The sequence below is a fragment of the Antennarius striatus genome, chromosome 6 (genome assembly GCF_040054535.1).
Source record: "Antennarius striatus isolate MH-2024 chromosome 6, ASM4005453v1, whole genome shotgun sequence".
Taxonomy (NCBI): Eukaryota; Metazoa; Chordata; class Actinopteri; order Lophiiformes; family Antennariidae; genus Antennarius; species Antennarius striatus.
In genome coordinates this window covers 9,610,508-9,630,686 of record NC_090781.1, presented here as the reverse complement: position 1 = coordinate 9,630,686, position 20,179 = coordinate 9,610,508, and the positions used below count along the sequence as shown (strand labels likewise).

The 20,179-nt window shown below is 40.4% G+C and overlaps 1 protein-coding gene across 1 annotated transcript; it reads right to left on the bottom strand.

Moving 5' to 3' along the window:
• Window positions 1-4,881: 4,881 nt before the first annotated feature.
• Window positions 4,882-20,002, bottom strand: LOC137596468 (extracellular calcium-sensing receptor-like). The gene is made up of 9 exons (XM_068317035.1): window positions 19,857-20,002; window positions 19,211-19,505; window positions 18,826-19,115; window positions 17,899-18,194; window positions 16,083-16,094; window positions 12,085-12,290; window positions 11,737-11,958; window positions 5,877-6,000; window positions 4,882-5,795 (listed from the first exon to the last, which is right to left on the bottom strand). The coding sequence occupies exons 1-9, from the start codon at window positions 19,961-19,963 to the stop codon at window positions 4,882-4,884; spliced, it is 2,466 nt and encodes an 821-aa protein (XP_068173136.1). The 5' UTR covers window positions 19,964-20,002.
• Window positions 20,003-20,179: the final 177 nt, after the last annotated feature.

The following is a 20,179-nucleotide window of genomic DNA, read 5'->3' as shown; positions in this document are numbered from 1 at the left end:
CCTGTTTTTTAATTTTTCTTTTTAACAGGGCTATGCCATCAAGAGTTGTTTTTAGGATGTTAGCCACACTGTCCGTGAGAAATTCAAAAAAATTGGCTAGTACTGGAATAGGGGTCAGAGGAACATACTGACTCCAAGGCTGAGGGGATTTTTTCTTTAAATTTAGTTATTACTGAATCAGTGATTGATCTAGTCAAGATGGTTATATTCTGTGGGTTATTGTTAATTAGGGCAAATTCAAAAGTAACTAGGGAGTGATCTGACAAGAAGTCGTTTTGTGGGAAAATAGTCAAGTGCCCTATATGTACACCGTGGGTAAGAATAAGATCGAGAGTGTGATGGTGTTTATGGGTAGGACCATCCACCAACTGTGAGAAGCCTAGAGAATCTAGCATAGACTTGAACCCAACGCGTAAACTGTCATTCACACAGTCGAAATGAACATAGAAATCTATTAATACAACTTTATCTTTGGACGCTGCCAAATTAGATATAAATTCAGAAAATTATATCAAAAAAGAGGAATATGGTCTACTAGGATGATATACAATTACAAATTCAATAGAATCAGTTAGTTTATTTGAGGATTGTAGCACATGCATGCTAAGGCTCTCAGAAGTACTGTAGCTAGACTCACGTTTTGGGTTAATTGCTAAGTTAGAGTTGTAAATGGCTGCCACGCCACCTCCTCGTCCGCTACCACGCACTATATGACAGTTGATGTGGCCGGGAGGAGAAGCTTCATTAAGACTAACATAAGACTAATGCTGTGATCGGTTATTAGATCATTAACTAAAAGAGCCTTAGATGATAATGATCTAATATTTAAAATACCACATTTAAAGTGAATTAAATTACTATGGTTAATTGAAGCAGTATTTCTAGATTTTGGTTATGAAGCTTATAGCTGCTTACGTAAAACTCGTTATCTGTGCTTACTTGGCACGTCTCATTCTGCATCACTCAGTGCGTCTTGCAGTGTGGCCTCTGATTGGGTAGACCAACATCTGACCTATCGCGATGCTGGGGTTTCCTGTCTCAGACTTTTTATATGCAGGAATATAAAGAAGATGGCATTGTGGTCAGCTTTTCCAAAAGCCGGAAAAGGGTTTTGTATGCTGAATGGGATGTAGCAATGGTCCAAGATGCTGTCACCCATGTGTTGTGTTCGAAAAAGCTAGGCAGAATCTTTGTGAAGTTTACCTTTTTGAAATAAATGGCTACGATGAGGGCTGGGTGTTTGGAATAATGTTTATTAATGGCATCATGCAGCATGGTAAGAGCAGTGTCCATATCTTTCTGGGGTAGAATATAAATATAATTTAAAAAAATAGGATGTTTGTGTGCCATGATGCTGAGGACATGAACAACACACACTCACACACACACACACACACACTCACACACACACACACACACACACACACACACACACACACACACACACACACACACACACACACACACACACACACACACACACACACACACACACACACACAGGTTACACGTACGTAGACCAAAGCTGAGCTAAGTAGTTAGCCAAATACAAGCTAATTTAACAACTTAGCAATTATCAAGCATTTCTTCGGAAATTTGGACTATTTTATGGATGTGCAGTCAATATAGGACCCTTTTTTTTTTCCAAGATTATAGAAGTTGGTAGGGTTAGGGAAGATCACTACACATATGTAGAGACCTGTTCACAAACATGCACAGAAAGGCATAATTTCACACAAAATCACATGTGCTTTTAATGACTGAAGAAGCATGTTTCAGCATTTTGAAATAGGTTGTGAGCTTTTAGCAAGGCTTATCTTAAAAACATAAGGGGTGCAACCCCGTTACTCCTTATTTAGCTCAGAAACAATTCAGTGAATTACTCCCATCAAAAAGCTCACATAAGTAAATGAATCTGTAAATCAGCCATCTCAAGTGTACCAAATAATTAAACATTTATACCACAGTTTCCAGCAGATTCTTGGTCATATACTGTTAATTTGGCAAACATATTTTAATGTGACATGGCCAAGGTGTCCCCCACCTCTCACCTGTGAGCCCAATTGGGATAGATGCCAGCAAATCCCATGACCCACAAAAAAAGGAAGAAGCAGCCATGAAGATGAACGGATATGTATGCATTCCAATTCCTCTTGACTCACAGTTGTGTGCTTTTACATTTATTGCTAAACATTAAAAAGTGATAAATGCTATGGTGTTTGTTCATTTGTCCGTGGGAAGAGTGGCTAGTTATCTCTATCATCATTGTATGGTGGTGTTCTGCAGCTCATCGACAAGTTGACAGCTATGCTAATAATTATTTTAAAGAATGGGATTTTAACATCCAGATTGTTTATACAGCACACAGTTTACTAATCAGCATGTACTCACGACTCCCACTGATATCCTAAGAATGACACCCATATGTTGCATCTGTCACAGAAAAATGGAACTGGTATGCTTCGAAAAGAAAATATTGTACATCGAAATATCACTTCAACCAACTAATGGCAAGGAGTAACAAGGAATAAAAAGACTTTCATGTTACTGTTTGCTCTAGGAACTCCATATAGATAAAATGACACTGAATATGTTGAAATGTTATGCTTTAGTTTGTTGTGTTGACACTATGTCTGAAGGGGTAATGCTGGTGAAATATTTGCATAACAATGATGGTTTTCATTTCTTAATTCGTTTTTTTTTTTTTGTATTTTGTCTGAGACTGATTTATACAAAATGATTGATCCAATTCTAATGAAAAGGGGATCTTTGTTTTCCTATAAAAACAAAAAGAACCAGACTTACAAACAAACCAAAAAAGCCATCCATCCATCTTCCACCGCTTATCCATAGTGGGGTCGCGGGGGCAGCAGGTTCAACAGGGAGCCAGGGAGGCATCCGCACCAGATGCCCAAACCACCTCAACTGACTCCTCTCCACGCGAAGGAGCAGTGACTCTACTCTGAGCCCCTCGCGAACAGCAGTTTCTCACCTTATCTCTAAGGGAGACACCAGCTATCTGCCTGAGAAAGCCCATTTCAGCCGCTTGTATCCACAATCTCGTTCTTTCGGTCATGACCCATCGCTCATGACCATAGGTGAGGGTAGGAATGAAGATTGAACAGTAGATGGAGAGCTTTGCCTCTCGGCTTAGCTCCCTCTTTGTGACAACAGTGCGGTAAAGCGACTGCAATAACGCTCCTGCTGCCCCAATTCTCCGTCCAATCTCACGCTCCAATGTTCCCTCACTCGTGAACAAGACCCCAAGATACTTAAACTCCTTCACTTGTGGAAGGACCTCATTCCCCACTCGGAGATGGCAGTCCAACGGTTTCCTGCTGAGGACCATGGCCTCAGATTTGGAGGTGCTAATCCTCATCCCCGCCGCTTCACACTCGGCTGCAAATCGGACCAGTGAGCGCTGCAAGTCACAGGCTGATGACGCAAACAGGACCACATCATCTGCAAAAAGCAGCGATGCAATCCTCAGGCCACCAAACTGTAAAGCCTCCTCACCACGACTACGCCTCGATATCCTGTCCATGAAAATCACAAACAGAATTGGTGATAAAGCGCAGCCCTGGCAAAGGCCAACAGCTACTCAGAACAAGTTCGACTTACTGCCGAGAACCCGAACGCAGCTCTCACTTTGGGCGTACAGGAATTGGATGGCCCTGAGGAGAGGCCCCCTCACCCCATACTCCCGCAGTATTTCCCACAGTATATCCCTGGGGACTCGATCATACGCCTTCTCCAAGTCTACAAAACACATGTAGACTGGATGGGCATACTCCCAAGCCCCCTCTAGGATCCCTGTGAGAGTGAAAAGCTGGTCCGTTGTTCCACGACCAGGACGGAACCCACATTGTTCCTCCTCAATCTGAGGCTTGACAATCGGCCGGACCCTCCTTTCCAGCACCTTGGAGTAAACTTTCCCAGGGAGGCTGAGGAGTGTGATGCCCCTGTAGTAGGAACACACCGTCTGGTCTCCCTTTTTAAAAAGAGGAACCACCACCCCAGTCTGCCACTCTTTTGGCACTGTCCCAGACTTCCACGCAGTGTTAAAGAGGCGTTTCATCCACGACAGCCCCTCAACACCCAGAGCCTTCAGCATTTCCGGGCGAATCTCATCAACACCCGGGGCTTTGCCACTGTGAAGTTGTTTAACTACCTCTGTGACTTCGCCCCGAGAGATTGAGTCTGATCCCCCATGATCCTCCAGCTCTGCCTCTGCAACAGAGGACGGGTCACTTGGGGTAGTTGGATTCAGGAGTTCCTCAAAGTGTTTTTTCCACCAACCGACAACCTCCTCAGTCGAAGTCAACAGTGTCCCATCTTTGCTGTATACAGCTTGGATGATTCCCCGTTTCCCCCTCCTGAGGTGTCGGAATGTCCTCCAGAACAACTTTGGTGCTGTCCGATAGTCCTTCTCCATGGCCTCTCCGAACTCCTCCCACACCCTCTGTTTTGCCTCCATCACAGCCGTGGCTGCAGTCCTTTTGGCCTGTCGGTACCCTGCAACTGCTTCAGGAGTCCCCAGGGACAACATGCCCCTGAAGGCCTCCTTCTTCAGTCGGATGGCTTCCCGGACCACCGGGGTCCACCACGGTGTTCGAGGGTTACCGCCACAGACCCCACAGGGTCTGCCCTGCGGGTGGTGGGTCCACAGGGGTGCGGGTGGTGGGTCCACAAAAAAGCCAACATTACAAAAATCATAGCCTGCGTGACTCAGATAATCATATTATGTCAAACATTACATTCAATTAAATAGGACATCATGGAATTGTACCTCTAAACATCTCAATGAACTAAATGAAACCTAGGTGCTATAATTAGGGGCTATACATTACCTCACAGCTATAACTTACACATTTTCAAACATTATATGCCTTCGGATTGATGCTTGATCATTAAATGTTTCTTGGTGTTTTTCTCTGGCTTAAGCAATATGACAAAACATTTTGGAGCAAATATACAGAACATTAATCCAAAACTGGAGGCCAGAATGGCAAATATCTCTACAGCCACAGTAAATTTTCCAGGAGAGCTGACATATGCTGGTATAAAGGCAATCCACACAGCACAGAATATCAACATGCTAAATGTGATTAGCTTGGCTTCATTAAAACTATCAGGTAATTTCCGGGCAAGGACAGCAAAGACTAAGCAAAGGGCAGCCAGTAGACCAATATACCCAAGTACAGCCCAAAAGCCTATTGCTGAACCTAAAGCACACTCCAGGATGATTCTATTTTTATAAGTGCTTACATTTTTCATTGGAAATGGGGGACTATCAATCAACCAAATGATACATATTAAAACTTGAATAAATGTAAAAGGCACTACAGTCAATCTTTGCTGTGGTGGACCAAACCATTTCATAACATTACTACCTGGAATGGTGGCCTTGAAGGCCATTAACACTACAATTGTTTTTCCTAAAACACAAGAGATGCAGAGGACAAAGGTGATCCCAAAGGCTGTGTGACGCAGCATGCAGGACCAGTCAGAGGGTTCTCCAATGAAAGTTAATGAACTCAGGAAACACAGAGTCAGGAAGAAAAGCAACAGGAAGCTCAGCTCAGAGTTGTTGGCCCTGACAATTGGTGATGCTCTGTGATGAAAGAACACAGCTGCAGTCATGATGGTGAGACAGGCACCACCAACTGAGAATGTTGCCAGGATGATTCCCAGGATCTCATTATAGGATAAGAACTCTATAGGCTTGGGAAAACAAGTATCTTTCTCTGCATTAGGCCAGAACTCCTTGAGGCAAGGGTGGCAATCAAGAGAATCTGAAATAGTAACATAAAATTGACTTTTGCACTGAATTTTTTAATGATTTATGTATTAAAAAAAACAAAACAAATAAATACCTGTAGTATTGCTAATCTCTCCATCTGGACATGGAACACAATCATAACAGCAGATGGATTTTCCTTTCTGTAACACTTTATGGGTTCCTGTAGGACAGCTGTCACTGCACACGGACTTGGGAACCTGACACATAGATATAAACAACATTTAGAAATATTTATAAAATAGACACTTAACAAAGGTAAATGTCATGTTGTGCTAGGCAACTATAATATTGAAATGTTGCTATAGTTTTAATATTGTTTTTAATACTATTATTGATTTGTAAAATGACTTTGGTAAAAAAACAAAACAAATTGATTCTGCAGTAGATAAATATTTTGTTTATCTGCTACAGTAACAGTGCAGTCACCAATGCAGTCACAGACTGCAACATCCTGCGACACCCCTGAATTCAAAATTTTACCCTGACCTACTTGCATAGGTCAAATATCAAAGCTAGTGCTCTGACCTCCTTTCATAGATCAAAGCAGTAGCTTTGATCTACGGTCTTACTCGCACTGGCCTTCTCCCTCATCTTTCTATCTTATCCAGATCTTGAGTGTACAAAAATTAAAATTTGACTTTCTCAAGGTCTGCGACATCACCTTTCTCTCATTTACAATCATGTCCTTTCAAAACTCCCAAAAAGATTGTCTCAGCTGATTGACCCAGATGATATGTCTCATGCTAATGACCTCATTAGCATACAAAGGTGAAACTCACAATTCAACGACCCCATTTGACACCCCCACCAACAATTGTTGAGGAGCCAGACCAGTTGTTGAAATGTGAATAGCACTGACCACAGGCCACAGGGTTAATAAACTGGGACATGAACATACAACTTCAGAACTAAAGAAGTCTCTTGGATGAGAGACGAAACGTCTTCAAGAACTTTCTTAACGTCCAGTAGATTGACTTAAACAGCTTTGGATAGTTCGACAAATGTTAAAAGGTTAGATGTGTTTTTGATCAGAAAACGCACATTACTATTGAAAATCCTCTTTACGTGAATCTCGTTTGGATTTTGTGTCAACGTGATAATTTTATAATTTGACTTGTATGATTAACCGTGATGTTAAAAAAAACAAACTCTCTTTTCTCTCTCTCTCTCTCTCTCTCTCTCTCTCTCTCTCTCTCTCTCTCTCTCTCTCTCTCTCTCTCTCTCTCTCTCCTTCCCTCTCGCATTATGGGTCATTCTACTGAATTTGTGCAAATTTCTGTCCCACAATAAAAAATTAAAAAAAACTACTTAACAAAACAATTCAGAAGCAGACTCTCAAAATGTACTAACATGTTGTTGTGATCTAATTAAACACAATTCTGTAACTAGATAGCAATTAAACTAAAAAAATCATCATTTATGCTACATTGGTACTTTCTATTGGGAAGTAGTTGTCCCAAACTCCAACCCTTATATTACAATCCCTGAAAATAATACTTAAAATAAGTTTTTCATTTTTTCCAATAGTATATTTTAAAATATGTTTATTTTATGTTTTTATCTTAAACATTATATAAAATATTTAGATTCACTTTGCAGTTTGTTTGTTTTTTAATTATAAAACATGCGTCAAAAAATCCTACCCCACCCAGTAACATAACACAAACTATTTTGCCACGTGGTTGGAGCCTGGTTTTCGCCACACATCTGAATTTCTGGCCAGGAAGTTACACAGCATCCCTGTCCCTTATGGCTGCTTGATGAGTCATTATCTCATCCTTTTTAAATAATGTGTTCCAAAGTCTGAGAAATCAGTATGTTAGATTAACACTTGTCACAATCCTACACATATTATCTACAAGTCAGTACACCTTTAGGGGCTCAAATCAAAATATTATGTTTTGTTGTGTGTACAACCATGTAAATCTGTGTCTAACCATTTACTTGTTAGTATGTTTGAGTTATGCTAGGAATTATCTAAAAATGCCACAACTGTAACAATTTGTAACGTTACGGTTGTGACATAATCATTAAGGTAATGTAATGTTTCATATATTTAAGGCAATGTCCGATCATTATTGTTACATTTTACTTAAACATAGTAATAATACATATTTATGTTATAATTTATATTTATTGGTTATTGTTTGTACTGTTTACGTTTAAACTGTTTATGTTAAATTATTATTATTATTAACTAGGTTTTGAACTAACTAGTTTTTGAACTAACTAACTACCCAAACTAGGTTTTAAATTAACTAGACTTTGAACTAACTAGGTTTTGAGTTATTATTTAACATAAACAGTGTATTTATATTATTCTTTATATTATTTATTTTAACATTTTTGTTTACACTGTATGTTTGCACTTTTACACCCTTCATACTGACACGCATAATGCTGTCACAAGATGAAGGTTTTTGATATCTCATTTATTACACCATTGCACACACCTTTTTATATTGTATATATGTGTTTATTGTATATTTTAGCATTAGTGTTGGCTTTCTGAAGTCTGGTTGTTACTCTTTGCTCTTTGCCCTCTGCTTGTCTTTTTTTGTGCACCAATCCGGCTTTATGTGCCTTCAATTGCTGCTTGGAGACTATTTTTTTTAATTGAATTTGTATTTTTAATAATAATAATAATAATAATAATGATAATAATAATAAAAATACATTGATGGATAAATTACATTTCATTCTTAAGAATCTCAGAGTGCTAAATAATGTATGATATTATATAACATGAATATAGCAGTAGCTCAGTCCACTACAGACTGGAGATTCGGCGGTCCAAGACCTGTGTAAATTCAGGCCATCCTGGACCCCTACCTCATGAGGTGGATTACGGACTACCTAACGGACAGACCCCAGTACATCCGTATGGGGGACTGTTTGTCTTCTATGGTGACCAGCAGCACGGGGGTGCCACAGGGGACCATTCTCTCCCCCATTCTCTTCACCCTCTACACATCGGACTTCAAGCACAACTCGGATACATGCCACATACAGAAGTACTCCGATGACACTGCGATAGTGGTATGTATCCGGGAGGGTGATGAGGGGGGGTACAGGGCATTGGTGGCTGACTTTGTGGAGTGGTGCCAACAAAAACCGGCTCCAGCTCCAGATTCCCAAACCACCTCAGCGGACTCCTTTCCACGCGAAGGAACAGCGACTCTACTCTGAGCCCCTCATGAACAGCAGGGTTTCTCACCTTATTTCTAAGGCAGACACACGCTATGCCCATTTCCTCCGCTTGTATCCGCTATCTCATTCTTTCGGTCATGACCCATCGCTCATGACCATAGGTGAGGGTAGGAACGAAAATTGAGTGGTAGAGAGCTTTGCCTCTCTGCTTAGCTCCGTCTTTGTGACAGCAGTGCAGTAAAGCGACTGCAATACCGCTCCTGCTGCCCCAAATTCTCCGTCCAATCTCACGCTCCATTGTTCCCTCACTTGTGAACAGGACCCCAAGATATTTAAACTCCTTCACTTGTGGAAGGACCTCATTCCCCAAAAACAAAATCATTAAATTAAATTATATGATTACTATTAGTTAAATGTGCATTCAATGTAATACAGTGATCCCTCATTACTCGCGGCTAATGCATTCCAGGAACCACCTGCAAAAGCGAAATTCAGCCATATAGTGACAAAGTATTTACTTTATTATTTACGGTGATTTAAACTTTTATGAATCCAACCCATACTGATATTAAACCACTTCCTCTCTGTATTACTTTTCCCCACACTCTTATAGACTGTTTAAAGCACTTTTGTGTCTCACAGAAGTGCGCTGCATTCCAAGACTCACGGAACACAGCGCACTTCCGAATGCCGTCAGTCAATAGAATATGCATAAGATATCATGTGACTACCTACTAAAAAGCCGCAATGAGGTGAAGCCGCGCGTGTTGACGCGCGAATGCGTGAGGGATTACGGACACACATATTTTGCAATAGTTTTTATTGCAGTGTGTTGCTATGTTACGGTATTAACACTTTTTACAGGAGCGGAAAAACATTTCAAGAACAGGCCAGGCATTAATATATAAAATTTGACTGCGCCTTTACTAGATGTGTACCATAGAAACATGGAAGACTTTATGTATGGCCAAAGTTTTTGGAAAAAAAACAACTTTTGAAAATCTGCCTCCAACTTTGAACTTTGCACAAAAATATGTGCTTCAGGGGAATTAGCTAGTTTCAATTTGCCTGTAAGTCTGAGCATACACGTGCAAGCTTGTCTGTCTACATGTGACTCAGCTGTGCACTTGCAACGCGCCCGGAGTGTACCCTTCCCCACCCCCCCTTTTGGCTGGGATCGGCTCAAGCAACCACTCGACCTGCGACCTGGAAGAAGCGGGTATTGAAAATGAATGCATGAATGAATGTCTGTACTATATGTACTGTGCCTTGTGAAAGTAATGGCCCCCAAAAAACGTTTTGACATTTTGCCAAATTTCAGGCCTCACACTTAAAGATAACAAACTGAAAATATTTTTCAAGAATCAACAACATGTGAGACACAATCGTGAAGTGGAACCCCCCACAAGAACTTTTGGGGGCCAATACTTTCGCAAGGCATTGTATGCATAGTGACACAGTGGGTAGCCCTGTTTCCTCACAGCAAGAAGGTTCTGAGTTTTATTCCTTTCTTTGCAGAGTTTGTATGTTCTCCCCATGACTGTGTGGGTTATTCATGCGGTTGTCTGGCTTCTTCCCATCTACAAAACACGTTGTTTATGTAAATGTCTATTGGTGTGAGTGTAAGGTGTTGGTTTATCTTGCCTGTGGCCCTGTGATGAGTTTACACTTTTCACCCATAGCTTGATGGAATGGGCTGTGACCCAAAAGGCACATAAGCATCCATAAACAAGATAATCATGATAACAAATCCCCATCATCATGATCATCATATCTGTGGATGGATGGAAGAATGGATGGATGGACTATGCTCAATGAATTATGTCCGTGTTCATTGCATGAAAATTCAATGTTGGTTTTTGTCCTTGACCAATTGATGCATATATTTTTCCATATTTTCTGAATTACTGTATTATAATGTATTATATTGCACAGTTTCATTCCTCTTTGGCCCTTAATTCCAGTCCTGGCATGTAGGGTATCATTTACAGAAAATACATGTTAAAATACAGTCAAAATCTGAGCAACGTTACTCATAACACCCCGAGTGTGAGCTGACAGTGGGAGATGTTAGCTAGACTCTGGAGCACTGCAAGGGGTGCCCTTGAGCAAGGCACCATCTCCCTTGCAAGTAGCTCATTAGGGCACACTAAACAGGAGCTGCCGGCCACTCTACCTCCCCAATCATGCGTACAGGCCCCTTGTGTGTGTTTGTGTGTTCAGTGCCTGTACATACTAACATTATATATATATATATATATATATATATATATATATATATATATATATATATATATATATATATATATATATATATATATATATATATATATATATATATATATATATATGATGCATGTGATTCAACTAACTAGGTATATAAAATAAAAAAAAATTAAGAGCTTAAATTACTTATCCAAATTTTTTTTTCATAGAATGACTAAGCTTTTACCAACCTTGGCTGACATGGCTTGGTAGTTGTTATTAATGCTCAGTCGCTATCCCCGGTATCAATTAACCACCTAGCGAATGTTCCAATTAAAAGTTTTTGACAAATCTTGTTGGCGTAAAATTAGGAAATAACATATATCAATATTGTTATTGTAAAACAGGAAATAATTATCATTTTTTGTTTTGTTAATGCATACTCCATTCATTCATTCATTCATTCATTCATTCATTCATTCATTCATTCAATAAATTAAATTCAGTACACCACAAATACATTTCTAGGTTCTCTCAGGGCTTCAAAAAGGGAGAATTATTTCTGTATTGCTACTTACTTTTGTGCCACCTTCAACCCAGATGATATTCCTCGTAATTTGGAATTCCTGGCCAATGGGCAGCGATGAATCATAGAACCCTACCGGAACCAACTCAATTTTGCCACTGTCATGTTTTTGCCAGTTAACCAGCTCGTACACAGCCATGTGATCTCCATTGGCATCAAATAGAACATCATAACCATTTTGGGAAAAGTTGACTTTCTTTAGCTGATTAAGAATCTGCATGGATGAAAAAAGAAGAGGAGGATATATATTGATATGTAAAAAATGCTTAATATCAATTTAGTGAAAGACAACATAATGTGGAAAAAAAGGAGATATGTTCAAATATTAAAATAGAGTGACCTCTTTGGGCTCTATCTTGGTTGTTTTGTCACAATGATATGAAGAATTTGTGTCCCGACACACTGCATTGTGAATGGCATGTGCCATGGCATAAACAGCCTTATACACATTGTTTGTAACTCGGAGTTGAGATGTGTCGGTGTATGGGTTATCGAGTGTGTGCAGGTCCTCAGAGCCATCACACATCCTCTTATCAAAAACTTCCGCTAAAAACACAGAGAAAAGAATGTTATAAAACATTTTTAGCAGCCAATATTTCACTTAATTTATCCTGTCAGATTTACATTTCATTCATTCAAACAAAAGTTTGACAAATCAATCAGATAATGATTAAAATGATAAATGCTACTAATGTTACCAATCACTTGTTGATTGTAACAGTCTTGAGAGGACAAAACCCTGGCTCCACTGTTTGCTAATGTTAAGTAGGCACAAAGAGGCTCCCTTTCCCCTCTGTGGGTAAGTTAGACCACAACCTGGTGTTGTTAAAGTCCTTGTACGAGCCCCTGGTAAAGAGCTTACCACAACAACCACCTTCAGGAAATGGATGGATGATCATTATGTCACATTCAAAGACTGTTTTGAGGTGTCAGGCTGGCAGACAATGTGTGAGGTACGTGGGGAGGACATTTATGGGGTCACAGAATGCATTAGGCCCGTCCACAAGATGACAGATTTTTTTGAAAACGCAACTTTTTGAAAACGCATCGAAAACGATTTGCGTCCACACGACAGTGTTTTCAAAAAAAATCTCCGTCCACACATAAACGCATCAGTGTGTTTTCGAAGATGGCTATAAGCATGCCAAACCATGTGGTGTCACTATTGTGTCAAATCCAATAGTAATCCTCCGTGTTTTGTTGTCACAAAACGCCTGCAAGAATGCTGCCGTCAACAAGGTTCATACATCCATTACGTTTGTACACCCATACGCCCATAAATATGATGTCATAGAGGTTTTCGTCGCAGGCAAGAAGTCAGTGTTTTTAAAAAGTTGCGGATACACCATCCACACGACAATGCAGACCCAGCTTTTTTTTAAAAACTCCAGCTAGGCCAGCATTTTCAAAAAGTTGCGTTTTCGTTCCGGATATCTGCGTTGTGTGAACGGAAGGCGTAACCGCAACAAAAAAGTTGCGTTTTCAAAAATTTCTGCCATCACATGGACGGGGCCTCAGACTACATAAGCGTCTGTGTCAGCTCCACTGCTCCAGCTCATACTGTTCGTTGTTATTCGAATAACGAGTCCTGAATAACAAAGGACATTAAACCCATTTTGAATGGGTTTAATGTTAATGAAGAGGAAGCTGTGGTGAAGTATACTAGGGAGGTGTTGAAGAGCGTAAGGACAATTACCAGCTACAGATCAAGTATAGACAGAGTGCTGACAGTACAGTTAACTGGGACAATGCACTTAATCTGTTCTTTAACAGATTTGTCACTGATGATATCACCCCCTGCTCATCTTAGTTACCTTGTAACTAGTACTCCCCTTTGTACCTCTATTACTCCTCTGATTCCTACAGATGTCAAGGGTACCCTGACTGCTGTGACAATTAAGATGAAAGCAACACTGTGAAAAGCCTACAGGCCCAGACAGGGAGTCTCAAGGTACTTAAAGCATGTGCCTCTCAACATGAGCCTGAATCTACAAAGGGTCCCTATAATGTGGAAGACATTTTGCTTAGTCCGTTTACCTAAGACATCCCACCCAAGTGGGGCAAATGATTACAAACCTGTAGCACTTGACCTGTAGCTACTCTGACCTATAGTCCGACCACACTTGAACCCTCTGCAATTTGCCTATGGCAATTTTCCAGCCCCTTGTTGGGGTAGAGGATGCAATGATATACCTTCTGAACCATGTCATGTCACCTGGACATATATGGAGGACCGTGAGAGTCATGTTTTTTGACTAGTGCTTTCAACACCATACAGCCAAATTTTGTAGGTGAAAGGTTAATGGCTATGCAGATTGACCATCCTCAAGTGTCGTGGATTGTTGATACACCTGACCTCCAGGTAACAGTATGTGCACCTACAATGCTGTGTGCTTGACAGTGTGGTCAGCTACAGTGAATCCCCATAAGGGACTATTCTTTCTCCGTTTCTGGATACCCTTTACACCATGGACTTCAACTACCGCACATAAACCTGCCATGAATTTCCTTTGGGATTAATAACGTATGTATGCATGCATGCATGCATCTATATCTGTCTGTCTGTCTGTCTATCAATGTATGTATGTATGTATGTATGTATGTATGTATGTATGTATCTATCTATCTATCTATCTATCTATCTATCTATCTATCTATCTATCTATCTATCTATCTATCTATCTATCTTCAGAATTTTTGAGATGACAGCACTAGTTGAATGTGTTACTAAGGGTAATGAGACTGAGGCCAAGGATGTTGTGGATTTTTGTAGAGTTTTTCATGTTGAGTGGGGAAAACCATCTCCAACATAATGCGGTAAAGAAAAAGGAACTGGTGGTGGACTTGAGGAGAATGAAGACACAAGTTACAATGGTCTCCATTCAAGTGGGTCAATGTGGCCCTGACTAGACTAGAGGACTAGAAGTACTTGGGGGTCCACATTGACAACAACTGGACTGGAGGAAGTACACTGATGTCCTTTACAAAAAGGGCCAAAGTCGTTTATCTTAACTGAAAATGCTGAGGTCCTTCAACATCTGCAACACTATGCTGAAGATGTTTAATTAGTCTGTGGTGGCCAGGGATTTCCTCTATGCTGTTGTGTGTGCTGGAGTAGTGGTCTGAGTGTGCTAAAATGTCAACAAACTAAACAGACTAATTCACATAGGGGCAAAGTCAATGAACATTGATGGGACAAAGGAGTTCATTTAATAACAGGATTACGCTTCCTGAATATACTACTGAATGCCATAGGGATTTTTATTTTCCTGCCTGTGGCTGTCAAACTGTACAAAGCCTCACTTTGACAGCAAACATTAAAATGTTATGTCTGTATATATGTTTATTTTATTTTCTTTATTCTCATATATTCTCTTATATATCGCTAATTCCTTTATCTTATAGAGCTCAACAGCTGCAACAAAATGTTATTTCCCCCTTGGGGATCAATAATGTATTCTGATTCGTATATTGACTGAAAAAAAACTGCAAGAAGTTTATATAAATTATATGCATTTTTTATGTTATTGTTCTATATAACCAAGGAGAGGAGGAAAGTATGTCCATAGGAAGAGAGGGAGAAGAGACAGAAGAATAATGCAAAGAGTATAGGACGGAGAGTAGGGACGTTGAATGTTGGAACTATGACAGGTAGAGAGTTGGTTGACATGATGCAAAGGAGGAAGGTAGACATATTTGTGTGTCCAGGAGACCAGGTGGAAAGGTAGCAAGGTTAGATGTGTAGGAGCAGATTTCAAGTTGTTCTATCATGGTGTAGATAGGAAGAGAAATGGAGTAGGAGTTATCTTGAATGAAGACTTTGCTAGGAATGTCCTGGAGGTAAAAAGAGTCTCAGATAGAGTGATTAGTCTGAAGCTAGAAATCACAGGTGTGATGTTCAGTGTTGTTAGTGGGTACGCTCCACAGGTAGGATGTGAGCTGAAGGACAAGGAGAAATTCTGGTTGGACTTTGATAAAGTGATGCAGAGCGTACCTAGAGGTGGGAGAGTTGTCATTGGTGCAGACTTCAATGGACGTGTTGGTGCAGGAAACAGAGGTGATTAGGAGGTGATGGGCAGGTTTTATATCCAGGAGAGAATGCAGTTGGACAGATGGTGGTTGACTTTGTAAAAACGATGAAAAAGGCTATAGTGAATACTTTCTTCCAGAAAAGGCAGGGAAATAGGGTGACCTATAAGATTGGAGGTAGGAGCACACATGTAGATTACATCTTGTGTAGAGATTGTAATGTGAAGGATATCAATGACTGCAAAGTAGTGGTATGCGAGAGTTAATGAATGAGGAAGATGAGAGAGAGCAAAGAGAGAGAGCAAAGACTAGAAGAGGTGGCTGTTGTGGACCAGGACATAGCAAAAATTAGTCAGGATGAAGTGAGGAGGGCATTAAAGAGGATGGAGAGTGGAAAGGCACTTGGTCCTGATGATATACCTGTGGAGGTATGGAATGGTCTGGGAGAAGTGGCAGTAGAGTTTCTGACCGGGTTGTTCAACAGTATCTTAGATAGTGAGAAGATTGCCTGAGGAATAGAGGAGAAGTGTGCCCGTGCCCATTTTTGAGAACAAGGGAGATGTGCAGAGTTGTGGCAACTACAGAGGACTAAAGCTAATGAGCCATACAATTAAGTTTTGGGAAAGAGTAGTTGAAGCTAGACTAAGGGCAGAAGTGAGCATTTGTGAGCAGCAGTATGGTTTCATGTCAAAAAAGAGTACTACAGACTCTGTATTTGCTTTGGGCATGTTGATAAAAAACAGAGAAGGACAGAGGGAGCTGCATTGTGTTTTTTGTAGATCTAGAGAAAGCTTATGATAGGGTGCCCAGAGGGGAACTGTGGTATTGTATGAGAAAGTCTGGAGTAGCAGAGAAGTATGTTAGAGTTGTGCAGGACATGTATGAGGACTGTAAGACAGTGGTGTGGTGTGCTGTAGGTGTGACAGAGGTCAAGGTGGAGGTGAGACGGCATCAGGGGATCAGCTCTGAGCCCCTTCTTGTTCGCAAAGTTAGACAGGAATCTCCATGGATTATGGTGTTTGTAGATGACATTGTGATCTGTAGTGAGAGTAGGGAACAGGTGGAGGAGAAGCTAGAGAGGTGGAGGTTTGTCATCGAAAGGAGAGGAATGAAGGTTAGCCGCAGTAAGACAGAGTACATGTCTGTGAATGAGAGGTACCCAAGCCGAAGAGTGAGTTTACAGGGAGAAGAGATCAAGAGGGTGGAGGATTTTAAGTACTTGGAGTCAACAGTCCAGAGCAATGGAGAGTGTGGAAAAGAGGTGAAAAAGCTTGTACAGGTAGGATGAAGCGGGTGGAGAAAAGTGTTAGATGTGTTGTGTGACAGAAGAGTTTCAGCTAAAATGAAAGGAAAGGTGAATTTAACTGTGGTGAGACCAGCAATGTTGTTTGGTCTAGAAACAGTGTCATTGAGGAAAAGACAGGAGACAGAGCGGGAGGTAGCAGAGATGAAGATGCTGAGGTTCTCTTTGGGAGTGACCAGGATGGATAGGATCAGAAATTAGTACATCAGGGGGACAGCCCATGTTAGAGGTTTTGGAGATAATGTCAGAGAGGCCAGAGTGAGATGGTTTGGACATGTCCAGAGGAGAGATATGGTATATATTGGTAGAAGGATGCTGAGTTTTGAACTGCCAGGCAGGGGGCCTAGAGGAAGACCAAAGAGGAGGTTATTGGATGTAGTGAAAGAGGACATGAAGGTAGCTGGTGTGAGAGAAGAGGATGCTGAAGACAGGGTTAAATGGAGGGAATTGATTCGCTGTGACCATCCCTGAACTGAAAAGCTGAAAGGAGAAGAAGAAGGTAACTAAATGACATGTGATCAAATCAAGTTTTTATTTTTATTTTAAAGAGCCTTGTTGTAGATATTTTTTCATCATTATTTAACTACTGCTGCGGGGTCGAGGCATTTTCTTTTTTTAAACTTTCACTTCTTCCAAAAAATGTTACCACAAATCAGTCATCGGAGAAATCATTTGTCCTATTGTGCTGCTAAGAGTAAAGCAAGAAATTCCACTTAGATTGACTTTAAAAAATACAAAGACATATGAGACACACAGAGAATGCTGATAAAAAAGAAAAGAAACAGAAAACCCCCCCAAAAAGAATCATCATAAGTTACTTACTCTTTCCCAGCCTGCAATTGAAAACATCTTCCCAGAAATCAGTAAGCAGCGGAGAGGATTCCACTTCAGATAGAGGAAGATCCAACAAAAATTCTCTCAGACCAGGGACAACAGATCTCTCAATGCCATACCCAATGGCTCCAACAAAGTCGGTGAACCTCATCATGTATGGGTGGGTTATCCAGGCCTCAGTGCCTATCCACTGGCGAGGTGGAGAAGGGTCAGTTGACAACTCATCAAATAACCTCATCATGGCTCCTAATGATGCAAATGTCACAACAACATAAGCGGTTGACCTGAGAAGAGATTTCAAGCTGATTAGACTCAAATGGATATAAATATGTAAAATAAACAAATATAAAATTACTGTTTTGGATTTGATAGTTACTTAAAGTTCTTAATGAATAGACAGTTTAAGTTTGTCATAAATGGAGATAAACATGTCTAGAGAGCGGCAGTGGCTCAGTGTTAGAGCAGGTCGTCCAGTGTTCCAAGATCAGCAGTTCGATTCCCGCTCCTGCCCAAAAACATCTAGAGTGTGAGCTGACCGTGGGAGGTGTCAGCTCACCTCCGGAGCACTGCCGAGTTGCCCTTGAGCAAGGCGTCATCCCCCCTTACAAGTTGCTCATTTGGGCGCAGCAAGCAGGAGCTGCCCGCCACCCTACCTCCCACTGCATGCGTACAGGCCCTTTGTGTGTGTTTGTGTGTTCAGGGCCAGTACATACTAATATATATGCATGTGTGAATTACTAGCAATAGAGTGTGCCACTAATTTCCCCTCATTCATTACAGTATGTAAAGCTGAACATTGGAACAAAAATTAAATTAAATTAGACTACCATTCTATATTTCACCAAATATATTTCATGTTTTTGAGCACAGAAACTTAGTTTTAAAAATAAAAAAAGTAGACAGTGATGCAGAAACCTGCGGATGATATCAGCTACTCTCTGGATCTTGCTATGAGAGCTGCGATAATGGAATGATTCAGAATATTCAACACAGATCCCCTCCTTCTGTGCTGCATGCAAGAAAGTTGCCATGCCATAATTGCCATAATCAGAATCTGACCGAACAGCTCCTATCCAAGTCCAGCCAAAATATTTTACCAGCTTGACCAATGCATCAGCCTGAAGCCGGTCACTCGGTATTGTTCTGAAGAAAGTTGGGAATTGCTGCTTATCAGACAGACAGGCACATGTGGAAAAATGACTCACCTAGATAAAAACAAAAGTATTGGTTGATTGTTCAATGACAGAAAACAAAATCAATACAGACCTATATTATACATTTTGTCAGCTGAAATATCTACTTGAGGAATGTTAAAGGCCCCGATGACTCTCGAAATGGCAATGGATGTTGAAGATGAAGATTCACCAATGACTCCCATCACTCCGCCTGAATGTGAGCAGTTGTCACTTTTGTTAATATCAGGATTCAGTTCATTTGTAAACAGGAGTGCCACTTGCACTGCCACAGACACTGAGGCACAGGAGTCATGAATCTGATATCCAAGCCTGATACCTGGCAACAACTCTGTGCTGTTGTTAATTTCTTCAATAGCAAAGACCATGGTACGTGAGAAGTGTAGGTCACGGGGTTCAACCCTGCAAAGAGATACTCAACTATTGAAGTCTGACTACAATTTATAAAAAAAATAAAAAAAATTCTCAAAAGCAAAGAACCTTCAGTGGCCAGTATGTTCATCTGTGAAAGAAAAATACTAATTATCACACCAGGATAATTTGAAAAATACATATATATTATAATGCACATAATAATAATAATAATAATAATAATAATAATAATAATAATAACAATATTAATAATAGTCATAATCATAATCATCATAATCATAATAATAAGCACCAACAAATTTACTTTTTCACTATTTTCACTTTTCAAAAGCAATTTAATTATTTCAAAAATTTTAACCATGACATTTCCCTCTTACTAACCTTCCTGTGCATGTCAGTGGTTCAGGTATGGTTGTGTAATTATTCTCCATCCATTCATTGTGGAAGCGTAAATTGAAAGAAGCCCCAATAATGAAGTCTCCATCCATAGAGAATGCCGGCTTACGCGGTGTAGCCTGTATGCTACATTTCAATAAGGAGGCCTTGGTCCTTACCACACCACCAGTTCCATTCTCTGTAAGTGTAGGATTTTGGCTCAGTCCATTCACAGTACCGTTCAAAGCAAGAGCTGTATTCAGCATACCTAAACCCAGATACATGAGCAGACTAATAATGAGAGTCTCCATCACTCAGCTACCTACATC